General features: G+C 38.5%; 1 protein-coding gene across 4 annotated transcripts in view; it reads right to left on the reverse strand.

The window, feature by feature from the left end:
• Positions 1–6,992, reverse strand: part of LOC135156217 (cilia- and flagella-associated protein 58-like) — a 15,839-nt gene extending 8,847 nt beyond the window's left edge. Inside the window, exons 1-7 of one of the 4 annotated variants that reach the window (XM_064107928.1) lie at positions 6,955–6,992; positions 6,251–6,478; positions 2,708–3,010; positions 2,097–2,245; positions 1,472–1,628; positions 657–851; positions 204–341 (exon numbers count right to left, since the gene is read on the reverse strand). In XM_064107928.1, the coding sequence (XP_063963998.1) occupies positions 204–341; positions 657–851; positions 1,472–1,628; positions 2,097–2,245; positions 2,708–3,010; positions 6,251–6,259 (951 nt within the window). In that variant the 5' untranslated portion in view covers positions 6,260–6,478; positions 6,955–6,992. The other 3 variants (XM_064107929.1, XM_064107930.1, XR_010295349.1) reach the window with 3 other exon arrangements.
• Positions 6,993–14,035: the final 7,043 nt, after the last annotated feature.

Here is a 14,035-nt window from a genome sequence, read left to right on the forward strand (position 1 = left end):
TTAGCAAATATTAGCAAATGTAGTCTGACATCACCATTATATGTGCAGATATTATGATTTCAAGTATAGTATTATCACTTACTGCAACAATTTATTTGATATGTTTCTGTCAAAACTGTTTCTCTATCATTGTGGTAATCAGGCCAGAAATGATCTCAGCAATGTTTACAAAGGCACAGATTTCGAAAAAACAATGACCTGACCTTAAGTTCGTTGACCCTGTGTTGGTTTTCTTGAGCCAGGCCATCACAGTTGAGAAGCTGTGTTTCGTAATCTTGCTGAAGCTTGGTGAATCGTGCATTCAAGATGTCTGTGTCCTTCTGGGTGCGCTCATACAAGATCTGAAGAACAAAAGAAAACATCTCGTAATCACTTAACACAGTTTACATCAACCATTAGGAGAAAAGCAGCAGGAATAAAATTACCAGTTGCATTTTAGTAATAGAAGTACATTGTAATAAACTTCATTGGTAGCACAGAAGCATATATAATCTGTGGCAGAGTAAAAAATACTGATATATATTTGACTGAATGAGAAGTTCATGAATCATGACTTGAAAAAAAGCCAAATATCACCTCTTCTTTCACAGTGTGGATACCAATAACAAATAAATTTGTGGTCAGAAATTGAGATTTTTTAAGAGCAAGTCCCGTACCTTCTGTTCTTTGAGCTGCGTCTCTAGACGTGAGATGTCATCCTTGTAGCGTTGTGCTTGAGTCTGCATCCCTTTAATCTCATTAGTCTTCTGTTCAAGCTCCACCTTGGATTGTTTGAGTTCACGGTCTAGCTTCTCCTTGCGACGCTGCTCTCTCTGCGCCTCGTTGCTACGGACCTGAATGTCTTGGTTCAGCTAAGAAAGGGGGTCATATTAATAGAATATTAAGAAACAAGATCCGGTGTAATAGTCTTACTTCGGATGGTCAAGACAAACGAGAATATAGCAAGTAAACATTGTATTCCTCCATTTTTGTCTCTTCAAATTAAACCAAATTGGAAATCAAATCAATACATTTGAAAGAACGGATTGAGAATGTGGGTGCTGTATCATAAAGCTTAATGATTTATTGTATTGATGATGCTTCATGATTGATTACTTTGATCATAATGCACAATTGAATGTACAACTGTAAATTACAATAAAGCACAATGCTTTGTGTTAAGGCCCCAGATGAGTTTATACAAAAATGTTAATTTCATTCTAATAAAAGCCCAATTCAGGGACAACTCTATTTCTTTTGAGTGAGACTACAGGCAAGGGTTACTCGAACAAAAATTATCACAATAAGTGCAGTGTGGACTCGCTTCCATACTGAATTACAATAATATTATTATTGCTATCATCATTAAGCGGGAAATTGATTAAACCTGACATTACTATTAAGAACATATTTGTTATGGCTATATCCGTTTTTTACGACTCTTCAAGCTGAAATATTAAATGACTCTTCAAAATCGTCCTATGATACATACCTCAGCAATCTTGCTATCTGCTTCAGTCCTATCTTCCTCAGCCTTGGTCTGTTTCTTGCTGGCTTCAGCCAAGGAGTCTCGGAGCTTGACAATCTCAGTAAGCTGCTCATCTCTCTCCTTGGTCAAGTCTTCTTTAACCTTTAACAGCTCGTTCACACTGGCAATAAAAAAAGATAAAAATACAGAGAAGCCGATGTCATAATTATTATGGTAAAAGAATGTCGCTATCATCTAAACTGAAATTAACACTTAAAACGAGATGTTACCAAAAACATGTTTTTTTGAAATGAGACCTTGACTTTCACCATATCATAAATCACAAAGGACATACTTTGTATAAGGTTGGTGGAATCTGAAAACATATCCAGCCAACCCAAAGGATTAATAGGAGATATATCAGGAATTCCTCAAGTCAAAGAGGTCATGAATTTGATTGACCAGCTGGTTTATATTGACCAACTGAGCTTAATTGTACCCGGTAGGAAGGGATTCCTTGAATTATTGAGCATCTGCTGAAGATAGCTGTGGTAATAGTATGCAGTGCTTAGAAATATTGTATTAAGCACTATATAAATGGTGCATAACATTACTTTTATTGGTGACCTTGTTAGATTGACCAACTGACCTGTGTTCTTGACCCATAGTAAGCCCAGCTCCCTGTTCGACCAGACGGCTCAGGTTGGTGATCTCAAGCTTGAGAGATTGGATGGTCTCCCTAGCTCTTTGTTCTTTCTCCTGAGATGCATCCACCATCTTCCATGCCTTCTCAATCTCCTTCAGGATGCAAAATAACAGAATGAAAATGGTCACGGTGGTTGCATTATTACACAAAAGTTGTTCACTTGCAAACAGTCCCCCTTTACCCCCCCCCCCCCTCAACATTTGATACACATTACTTTTGCTACATGCAACAGAGACTAATAATGATTTTCATATTTCGATACAACACTTTTCTCTCGTCTTCTAATACTTAACATATTGATCCACTGGAAAGGATATATTTATAAAGGCCCTTATAACTAATGTCTGTTTGGTTATAACATAATTCAGGGGAAAATTTACACGGGGCACAGGAGATTTTGCCCACGAAATGCTCAAGAGAGCCCTGGAAAATCCCAGTTCACTACAGTGAAATAAACCTTTATTAATGTTGCAAATTCAGGCAGTAGGTTGTGAAAAGTATAGCCCGCCAAAATAAAATACTATTTTTTAGTTTGCCTGCAATGATTCACTTACCTTCTTCAACTGTGCAATAGTCGTCTGGTCTTCCTGTGATAGTTTCAGGGCGGTTGAGACCTTGGCCGAGTTGGCCACAATCTCTGCGTTCAGCTCCCTGCATTTCTGCATCAGCCGCTTCTCGCTTTCATGGGATTTCTTCAAGGCACGGTGGAGCTTCTCGTACTCTGACCTGAACTTCTCCAGACTCTTGTCACCCATAAGCTCATTAAGAACCTCCTGGAAATCCTTCTCCAGGGCCTCAAAGGCCGTGTCTTCAATGGCCGTTTTCTCCTTCCCCGCACTTTCATCACGTTTCTTTTCCTGTGTGTATAAGAACAAAAGACAGATTATTATACTTATGAATACGAAAGTAACAAAACCTTGTTATAAATGTATGATACATATATGTGCTGCTGTCGAGACCCCCATTTTCAGCCTAAATTTCCATTCCAGGGCATTGCCAATTCAGAAAGCCATAGAAATTCTGATTTTTCCTGTTCCGGAGACCCTCAAATTTGTGGTTTCTCGCTCCAGTGCGCACCCATTGCGAACTACTCAGCCGGTCGGAGCAGCCAATTATTTTTTAAAGAAACATGATGAACCACATCTAGTCCGTCCATCATGAGTGTGTTGACAATGCTAGGGTGTCTGGATGAAAAATTTACGTTTCTTATTTCAAAAAAATGTCACATTTTCTTTGTGGATTCAAAGAGAAATAACAGACAGACTGACAGAAATGTAACATTTCATGAAACAATCCAAGAAATGGCTGCAAAATAAGAAGAATGAAATCAGGTCAATTTTCAGCATTTCCCTGCCATAGACTGTGTCACACAAATCCAAACTTTTAGCTTCCGAGAGAGAGCTGTTACATATTTATTCTTGATGCTAAAAACTTGTCCCATGAAGATCCAAATAGTAAATTTGATGCTCTTTCTGGTGGTATGATTTTTTATACTATTGGAAATCAGATCACAATGAAAAATTGCGGGAAAGTGAAAAAAATTTGTGCCAAACGCATGGTTCTAACAGGGACTTACCTCCACGGAATTACCTCTCATCTCTCTCTCAGTCTCTGATTCTATCATTGCATGTATGTAAAGGGGAATCCAACCCAAATGAAAATTTGTTTTTATAAGGAAAAGAAAAATCAGACAAGTTGATAGGTGAAAGTTTGAACAAACAACAAGAAAGTTATAAATTTTTAAAAGTTGAACTATTGGTAATCACTATACCTAGATGGAGACTTAAAATTGGCCACATATGGGATGTCATAGTGATGTAAGGCAAGGACTACTCTTCCATGTACTCCAATACATATTTTGGCCAAAATGTCATTTTTCTTTATACCTTTATACCGCATCTACTGGAAAAATACAGTTGTGTCTGCAGTCAAGTTTCCAGGTCTATCTTGTACTGTACGTTGTCTTCCTAGCTTGGATAATTTGCTATCTGTGCTATTTGTGCTTTGCTGTGCAAATGCAGTGACTAATACTCCCATGCGTGAACATAATGCCACGCAGACCAAAACCTGTCTAGTTTTGTTTTGAAGTGATTGACTGTTGATGCTGTGACTACTTCAGTAGGCAAAGAATTCCAGTCGCTCACCACTCTAACACTGAAGGTGTTTTGCCTCACACTCAACCTACTCCTTTTCAGAAAAAGCTTGTAAGGATGGCCACGGGTTGCTTGAGTGGAAGCTGATGTGAAGAACAAGTCTCTATTCACATCATCAATGCCATGGATTATCTTATAGACTTGAATCATGTCACCTCTTCGCAGTCTGTACTTGATGGAAGGTAATTTCTTGCACGTAGCCTTCTGCCATAGTCCATTTCCTTCAGGGTTGGTACTAGCTTGGTTGCTCGTCGCTGGACTTTCTCAATAGCCTTCAGGTCAGAAGTATATCTTGGGTACAATATCCCATTCGCATATTCCAGAATTGGTCTCACAAGTGACTTCCCAAAAGTTTTATTTCAAATTATATTTTTCTTTCATGAGGACATAAAACAATATACTACCTGGGTTATATTTATATTACTTCCTCAGGGGAATAGGTACTTAAGAGAAAACCACAAATCCCTGATAACAAAGTACATGACCTATGGGAAAGTTGTCCTTGCCCCTTGTCATAATTAACTTACCCAGTTGCCAATTTGAAATCTACATAGTATTAGTGATCTCAATTTTAAAGCAGCTAGTATAACTTTCTTATTGCTTCTCCGATTTCTTTCAAACTTTCACCATTCTGTTTAATTTACTTTTCTACTTCCCAACAAAACATTTTATGACCAAGGCTGGATTCTCCTTTAAGTACTAACTAGATCTATCACTATTACTATTCCTCTAATTTAGATTTTTTTTTATTAAATGGAACGCGAGTTATGATGAGACATTACTGAGCCAAAAGCCCCAGTAGCATAAACAAATAGATCAAGATGTCTCATTATTTCCTTATAAATGTATATTTTAATATTCTTTATTATATCTTACTATTATCCTCACCATGGTGAATATTCTATAGGCCTAGCTATGTCAAGTAGCTCCATGCAATAAGACCGAAAATTGTTAGAAGTTAAAATAATAGTCGACCATAACAACACTCAGAAAAAAAAACCTTTGAAAAAGGGCGCGCCTAATTTGACCTCACTTTCCTGCTCTAACGAAAATTACGATGCAAAGCCAGCTGCAGATCGCGATTTCGCCTCTGAAAAATGAAGCATAAACAGCACCTCCACTCTACCCAGAACCATGTTCATGAATGATGTTTGTGATCTGTGTTCTGAAATGACGTTTGAAAACGCTGATTTTGTCTACGCAGTGGAAGCATAAACACACCTTAGCCGTTAACCCAGGGAGCTCTCCGGCCAATTTCGAAACATCGCATGCGATCGCGATCGGTTTGACCCGCGACCGATCGCATGCGATGTTTTGAAATCAGCCGTGAATAATACGTGTGAGGAAAAAAAAAAACTGGCCCAAAATCACCAATTTTGAGGATAACCAGAGGATGGAAACGGAGTGAAATACGGGTGTAGAGTAAGATATTAAGTCAATCATCTTTTTCGTTATATTTTTTTGTTTAATTTTTACGATTATCATGATTGCCATCCCACCTTTGTGACTCGGTATATCCGAAATGGTTCACGGTCCCGATGTTCGGGTAGGTGGAGCGGAGTGTAGCGGTGCCGGTACTGGCTGTAGACATAGTGAAGTGGAGTGGAGCCTGCACGAACATCGCCCGAGCCGAGGTAGGTGACGGTGAGCTCCCTGGGTTACTTAGCCGTTAGGTCTCTAGGCCTAAAGAAACAGAGCGCAATCTTTTGTTTACAAGGTAAAAAAAAACAAGGACGGTAATCCCTAACCAAAGTCTACTCTAAGACCAAACAACCCCCATCCCTGCGACAGTGCGAGTTCACAGCGTTCACTGGTCCACGATCTTTCCGGGCCGCGCCCGGAGCTGAACGCGGATCGTCGCTTCCTTCCCGGCCCAGAGGCAGAGGCAGAGCAGAGAGAGTCTGTTCGCAACTAATTGAGGAAACCTTTCCTTTTCGTACTTACGTCTGTCATGATGTATGATGGTTCAATCTGAATTTTACAGCGTTATCATCAGTCTATTTGACACTGTATTACAAATTTTTCGTTAATCTTGTTGTTATTTAGTCCTGATCTTGATCGTGAACAGGAAAAGTAGCAGCTGATGGCAGTCCTTGCATTCGATCGTTGCTGTGCAAAATGTTGATTCGTAGCTAAGCCGCATCGCATTTTCCTGATTTCATATATTTCCGCCTAAAAATAAAGTCCGACATAATTCAGTAATTCGGATGATAAAGTGCCAATGTTATAAGCATTACAAACAAAAATCCAAGTCTAACCTTTTCAGATTTGAAAGAATATTCAGACAAAAGCAATTATTTAAAAAAAATGATTTAAGAAAAAGTACGATATGCACTGCCGACCATATTTTCGACTCCGAATGATTACTATATAGTTGCCAATTTTTACGACGTACGGAATATCTCTATGGAAAATAACGAGTATTTAAATAAGCATGACCTATTAGGTTCATGATATAAGTATTAACCATTATTTTGTTAGTATTTTCATCAATGTGTTTGCAAATCTTGAATCTATCAGTTTATTTTTATGTAGGCCAATCCTATGTCAACCCCCACCGCGCGCGGAACATCGAACTCATTTTGGCCTATAGCATGTATAGAGAACTATATACCGGGGAATCATAATTATGCAGCCCGGTCATATACCATAAGGCTAGCCTATCGGATCGACACGAAACATTCTCATCAGCACCGGATCTCCTGTAGGACTAATAAATGTTTTTTTGTCATTATGGCAATTACCATCAATTCAATTCAATTTATTTACATCCTCGATAAAAAACATGGAAAAGCATACATAATTAAGATACATCTAAAACCCGGGAGCATACAGTAAAAAAAATTAATAAAAAAAACAAACAAGTGGAATGCCTCTGGCCGTCTCACCTGCATCACGCGATTCAATATAGCAGCAGTGCTGATTTTGAAAACTACTATAACTCGCACAAGATGTTCAGTGATACTTGGTTACTCTTATTTCCACGTTTTATGAACTAGACCAATACACTTATAGAGATATGATGGCAATTCAACAAATACCCCCAACGTGGCCAAAGTTCTTTGACCTTTGACCTTGATCATGTGACCTGAAACTCGCACAGGATGTTCAGTGATACTTGATTACTATTATGTCCAAGTTTTATGAACTAGACCAACACACTTTCAAATTTATGGCTGTAATTCAACAAATACCCCAATTTGGCCAAAGTTCATTGACCCTAAATGACCTTTGACCTTGATCATGTGACCTGAAACTTGCACAGGATGTTCAGTAATACTTGATTACTATTATGTCCAAGTTTCATGAATCAGATCCATAAACTTTCAAAGTTATGATGGTAATTCAACAGATACCCCCAATTCGGCCAAAGTTCATTGACCCTAAATGACCTTTGACCTTGGTCATGTGATGTGAAACTCATGCAGGATGTTCAGTGATACTTGATTAACCTTATGTATAAGTTTCATGAACTAGGTCCATATATTTTCTAAGTTATGATGACATTTCAAAAACTTAACCTTAGGTTAAGATTTTGATGTTGATTCCCCCAACATGGTCTAAGTTCATTGACCCTAAATGACCTTTGACCTTGGTCATGTGACATGAAACTCAGGCAGGATGTTCAGTAATACTTGATTAACCTTATGGCCAAGTTTCATGAACTAGGTCCATATACTTTCTAAGTTATGCTGTCATTTCAAAAACTTAACCTCAGGTTAAGATTTGGTGTTGACGCCGCCGTCGCCGTCGCCGTCGCCGCCGCCGCCGCCGTCGCCGTCGGAAAAGCGGCGCCTATAGTCTCACTCTGCTATGCAGGTGAGACAAAAAGCACTTGTTTGAGCCTGAGTGTCACTCTAACAACGATTTATTTGAACTTTTTAAACAACTTGTTTAAAAGTTTAAACAATAGTAGTTAGAGTAACGTGCTTAACAACGTGCTTAAAATTTTACAGCGTTTTTACAGTGTAAAATATTTTCACAACATACCAACAACAAAAAAACCATACCAGTATATGAGAACGAGGGGTCAACACAAAATAGCAAATAGCCTTATTGGATGTTGGCCCAACATCAAAGATAAAAAAAAATGATAATAAATAAATACATATTCCAAAAACAGATAACATAAATGAAAACAAATTTTAAGCCTTTCTCTATTTTTTTTCTTCGTAAATATCATAAATTTTAATATTCTAAAATAATCGATTGTTAATCAAGGAAAGAGACCTTTGGACATAGACAAATAAAAATGTAACAAAGAGGTGAACAGATCGAGGAGGTGCGATAGCTCAGTCGGTTGAGCGGGGGTTTCGGATTCCGGTGACTCGGGTTCGATTCCCACTTGGTGCGCCATGTGCATGCCCTTTTGTAAGGCATTAATCCTCATTAACAGGTCCCTCGGAGAGGACCTTAAGCCGTTGCTCCTCTGGTTGGTTGCTTGCTTACAAGCATTCATGCTTTCTTATATCCATTAGGTAAAACAAAATACACCATGAAATTAATTGGAAACATCAGGTCTCGGCATCCAATCACAATAATTTTATAGTTAAAGTCACAGTTACCATAGTTGTATAACTCTTTAGGAAACGTGCCCCTGGATAAAATTGAAGGATAAGTCCACCCCAACAAAAGTTAAATTGAGTAAAAATAAAAATATCCAACAAGCATCATCAAAATCGGATGTAAAATAAGAATGTTCTGACATTGTTCGGACAAAAGTGAAAACAATATATATATCTTTTTTTTTTTGGGGGGGGGCTAATATCGCTATCAAATTTTAATAAAGAAACTAAAATACAATTTTGTATGTTTGATATTTCTATGTCGGGTTTAATTTTTCTTGAAGTGCTTTTCATGCTTTTCAAAATGTGCATTGCATGTTTATTTTTTCAAGTTCTCAAAATTTTTGGGGCATGTATAACTTATGCTTGCCCCATATTTTAGGGGCGATCATCCCCTGCCCGCTCCACAATCGATCGAGGCCTCTGTTTCCTGTCATAATTTCGTATCATCCGGTTCTTGTCACATTCACCCATCCCCACGTCTCTTTGTAGCTCTAACTTTTATTTAGCTGTACTGTATGCGCTTACAAAATGATGTCACAATGCAGGCTTCGTGTCACCGAGCGCGCACTCCCCCTTTCCCTGAAATTTGGCGCGATTTGTTTCTTTAACAGCGCATTTGATTGGATTAAATGGATGCAGAGTGGGAGGAGCTGAAGATAACACGAAATGAGATAACACGCAGATAACACGGTTTTCAGAATACCGATTTGGGGGTATGTTAGGAGCGTGTTAAATCAGAGAGATAACACGATATTTAACACGAAAGTTAACACGATTTTCAGAATACCGCCCCAGGAGAAGTCCTTCATTTCCGTACCTGATGTGATGTGATGATCATTTTATTTTATATCCGATTTCGATGACATTTTTAGTGGTATGCTTGTTTGATGTTTCTCGATTGATTGGAATCAACATTTTTCTGGGGTGGACTTTACCTTTAAAAGGTGTATATTTTGCACATGAAATGTGATAAGATATAGGCATAACGTAACCGTCATACCTAAGTATCTGTTTAAATATGTATGTCTATCTGTCTGTCTATTAATCTTTCAATCTAATATCTACTCATTATTTTGTTTAAATAATTACACTGCAAAAACTCAGGTGTTGATTTAACACCAGCCCGGATTATGTCCACACCAGAGAAGTGTTAAACAACACCAGTTTCGTTTTGGTCTAACACCAGATAGGTGCTTATACAACACCAATGAATTAGTATTAAAACACCATTGGTTTGATTCCAAACTAGTGTTGTTACAATACAATTCTGGTGTGGACATAATAGATTCCGGGCTGGTGTTAAATCAACACCGGAGTTTTTGCAGTGTATGTCTGTTTACCTATTTTTCTATCTACGACAGACCACCTAATTCGTCCACATGACGAATTAAAATCTAGTTGAATTTTAAATCTCTATTGAATTTAAATATTTTAGCATGGTCTGGGCCCTTTTGAATTTTTTTCATAATACGAGATGCGAGGCCTGCATTAAACAAATATATTTTTTTTATAATTGGCGTAATTCGAGTAAAAACATATTGAATCAAGCAAAAAGTTATTTTATCTATTGGGGCAGGGGAGATACGTGCCCCTGATGGCACTGTGGGTACAACGTATTAAAACTCAACAGGAAAATAAGGAGGAAAACAAAGAAAAATTAGAAAATCCTATGTAAAAATCCCCCTCCCCCACAAGGGCAATTATTACAACGCCTATCATAGGTCGCTCTGATTATTCTCATTAGCAGTGATTACGAGAGACAGTGCGAGGCTGTGTATGAATGGAGAGAGAGAGAGAGATAAAATCATTTTTCGCTCTGCGAACTATATTGTTATCATATATGATCGGGGTTCGGAGTTTAAAGCATTATTTTGTAAAGGTTTTTTAAAAGCAAATGTGAGCTCTTCACGCGACAATTCAAGTGTGGGCCCATAAACTGCGAAAAAAAAGTAAAGTAGTAGGCCTATATGTTCAGGAAATTTGAGCGACCCACCCCGCCCCATCTGAATTTGAATGACTTAAAATAAAACTAGTGGGAAGAGTCTTCACAATCTTTAGGGGCATTTTTTTTTTGGGGGGGACTGTATTAAATGCTCGGATACATTATCTTCTGAGTATCTTAGTAGCTCTGCGGTACTGCGATAGTTTGGAGACTATATCACTCCGAACTTGAGCCAGCCGGGGGGGGGGGTGTGCAAAATATACAGTGGCGCCTTTCTAGCTTTCATTATATTGCTAAGTAGCCCCCTCCCTCCCTCTACCCCCTCTCTATCTTCTAGTTTGTAGGATGTAGGAAAATGTGAAACTTTTCAAGCTCACTCTCTGCGCTCGCTCGCATTTCTCCTCCTTTTAAAATCCCTCATTTCTCATTCAGAAAAATACTGCCTCCTGCCTTTGTATCTTCTGATGAACGAAATCATTTAAAGAATAAATTGACAATTTCAGGATGTTGTGATATAAATGTTTTTAGTTTTTTACAAAATGCCCTCTGGAAGTCTCAAAATCCTGGAGCTTTCCGTGGTCAGTACCCCTATCAGGGGCCCTAAGCCAGGCTGGCCGGCCCTGACCGGCATCCGCTGTATATATAGGGCTTCGTATCTTTATTGTATTCGCTATATAGGTCCTATAGTGGCGTCTCCACCACCCCCCCCCCCCCCAAAAAAAAAAAAAAACCTGGGGAGCGTTTCATGAAAGGACTTGTCAGACGTTTTATCCGACAAGTCCTGTTTTATCCGACAGTTACCATAGTAACAGTGCCTCACAGCCAATCAAAATCAAGGAAAGATGTCAGATCTGACAACTTGTCGGACAAAAATCTTGATGAAACGCTCCCCAGGTCATTATAAAATAGTTAACTTCTTTCGGGTTTCGCGCTCGCATTGCCTGATGTGAGGGAAAATCTGATAAAATGCAGTTTTCCTACATTTATATCCTAGTAATAGTGACTTATTGGAAGTTTTTATATTTATCAACTCTTTCTCTTAGGCATTTTCCCTTTCTTCTTCCTCTTATTTTCTCTCCAAGTCTCATATTTTCCTCTTTATTTTCTATTTCTCTTCTTTCTGCTTTTATTTTCGCAGCCAGTTGGTCCCCTGCCCCTGGATCTGCTTTTTAAATTATTATTGTTATCATAATAACCCACTTGTTCAGTAATTACCAATCGTAGTCACGAACCCTTTTTATGAGGCCGCCATCAATTACAAGCTTAACCGCTCACGATGGCGGTCTCCTGCGTTCATTAAATTTTGTTACTGTTCCTTTTTTATTATCAAAATGTGAAGTACTAGTATATGCCCACACCATTTTTTCCCTTCAAATTATGTATTATGTTTATATTGTATGCATTATGAATCATTTTGTATATTACAAACAATGTAAATATTTGTGATAATGTATTGTGAACGCAGAAATAAAAATAAATCAAACAAACAAATTATCATGCTACACAGTCATTAATTAAATCCACTATGATATGTCGGCCTACATGATGACATCGTCCCAATTTATTACGGTATACTATAATTTACGGAAATGTGTACATTCCTTTGTTGTCATTCTCATCTAAATTGGCAACAAAGCTAAGTTATTCTAGTCGGCAAATTCAGCGCAGTGGGGCGAATAACTTTGGTATCATTTCAGGATATTAGTCCGCATGCAATGAATTCATAAATAGTTCCAGCCAAAGCTCACATGTTACAAAATGGCAGCCACCATGGCCCTTCGATCCCGCTGTGCAAATTTACGGTATTCGTCACTTAACGCCATTTCCTGGCGGCAGTTTAGTTTCACAAGGTAACATACCACGAAATATTTTTTTTCGTTTTTTTTTTTGGGGGGGGGGGGGGATGAAATTAGACCCAGTCGAGTCTGGGCTTTGCCTTGGGCTTGGCAAATCACGCGACCGAGATCGGCGATAGCCCACACCGTGCGGCCGTGGCCGGGTGAAGTTACGTCACTGGCGCGGGCGGCGCTGCATGCAATAGGCAATGCATATTGCACAATGTAATATATAATTCGTAATGAAGTGCACTTTATCATGGTAGGGGGTCATGTAGACCAAAAGCTTCGGTCTCTGTTATGTTGGTTGTTCAGCTGAACTCCGTTGGCTTCACTCACCAAATAACAGAGACCGAACTTCGAAGTTCTAGCGCGATCTGTATAGTGAGAGATTGTATTATTACCGACCGGCCTTGTATTACCGAACGCGCACATCATACGCATCAGAAAATAATTTTATACGCTCAAAATTTTGCAACATCCTTCCAAAGAGAACTTAAATAGAAAGATGATGAAAAATTGTAAAAAACACATTTTCAAAGTCTTAATATTCTAAAAATAATAAAATATCAATAAATATGGTCAAAATAGCTCATCAGTGATTTTGTTGTTTTCTCAACTTTTCCCATACTAAACACACGTTCGGTAATACGATACCTTTTTCAAGTGACCAAAATATTTCACATGCGAAGAGGGGTCCGATTGGAAGCTAATATCGTAAAAAGGAAAAACGATTTCGGCAAAATTTTTACATATTTATATTTTGTAGGTAATTGTGTATTTATGGTGAAAGTTTGGTGAATTTTATGAGAATAATGTGTTAGATATGATTGAATTCATAAAAAGTGTTCGGTAATACGATCCACTACCATACTACACTCTACAGTAGGCACTTCAGTCGGGCGGGCGATCGCGCGGACTCAGCGCTAGACGTAGATTTTTGCATTGCAGTGAATGGCGAGCGCCTATCTAACACACACAGTTCGCTCCGCTCGGCACTTTGGCCGAGCGCTGGAGTTGCATTCGGCATTGCTCGAAAAGACAGAGTCAGTTTATTCCGCTGATTTTGATTGGTCAAAAATTCCCGCGGTTGCTTCGTACATCTTCGGTAAACATCGGAAATATACAAGACGGAGTCTAACTTACCTTAATAGTAATATTCAGGTATTTATTTTTCTTTGCTTGAAATCACCTTCTTGTAATCATCGGATCCCTTGTAAACTCGGTCAGTAATAAAATTGTATATTTGAGAACATTTTGTGAAATTCTAATCAAATTTGGTCCGTAGAGAGTTTGCGAATATGAGCTTCAGTTTTGAGTGTCATGAGGTGTTTGTGAATCTGACTCGGCCGATCGAGCAGGGTTGTTTTGAGCGTATACGAAC

This window comes from Lytechinus pictus, chromosome 12 (assembly GCF_037042905.1).
Source record: "Lytechinus pictus isolate F3 Inbred chromosome 12, Lp3.0, whole genome shotgun sequence".
NCBI classification, from domain to species: Eukaryota; Metazoa; Echinodermata; class Echinoidea; order Temnopleuroida; family Toxopneustidae; genus Lytechinus; species Lytechinus pictus.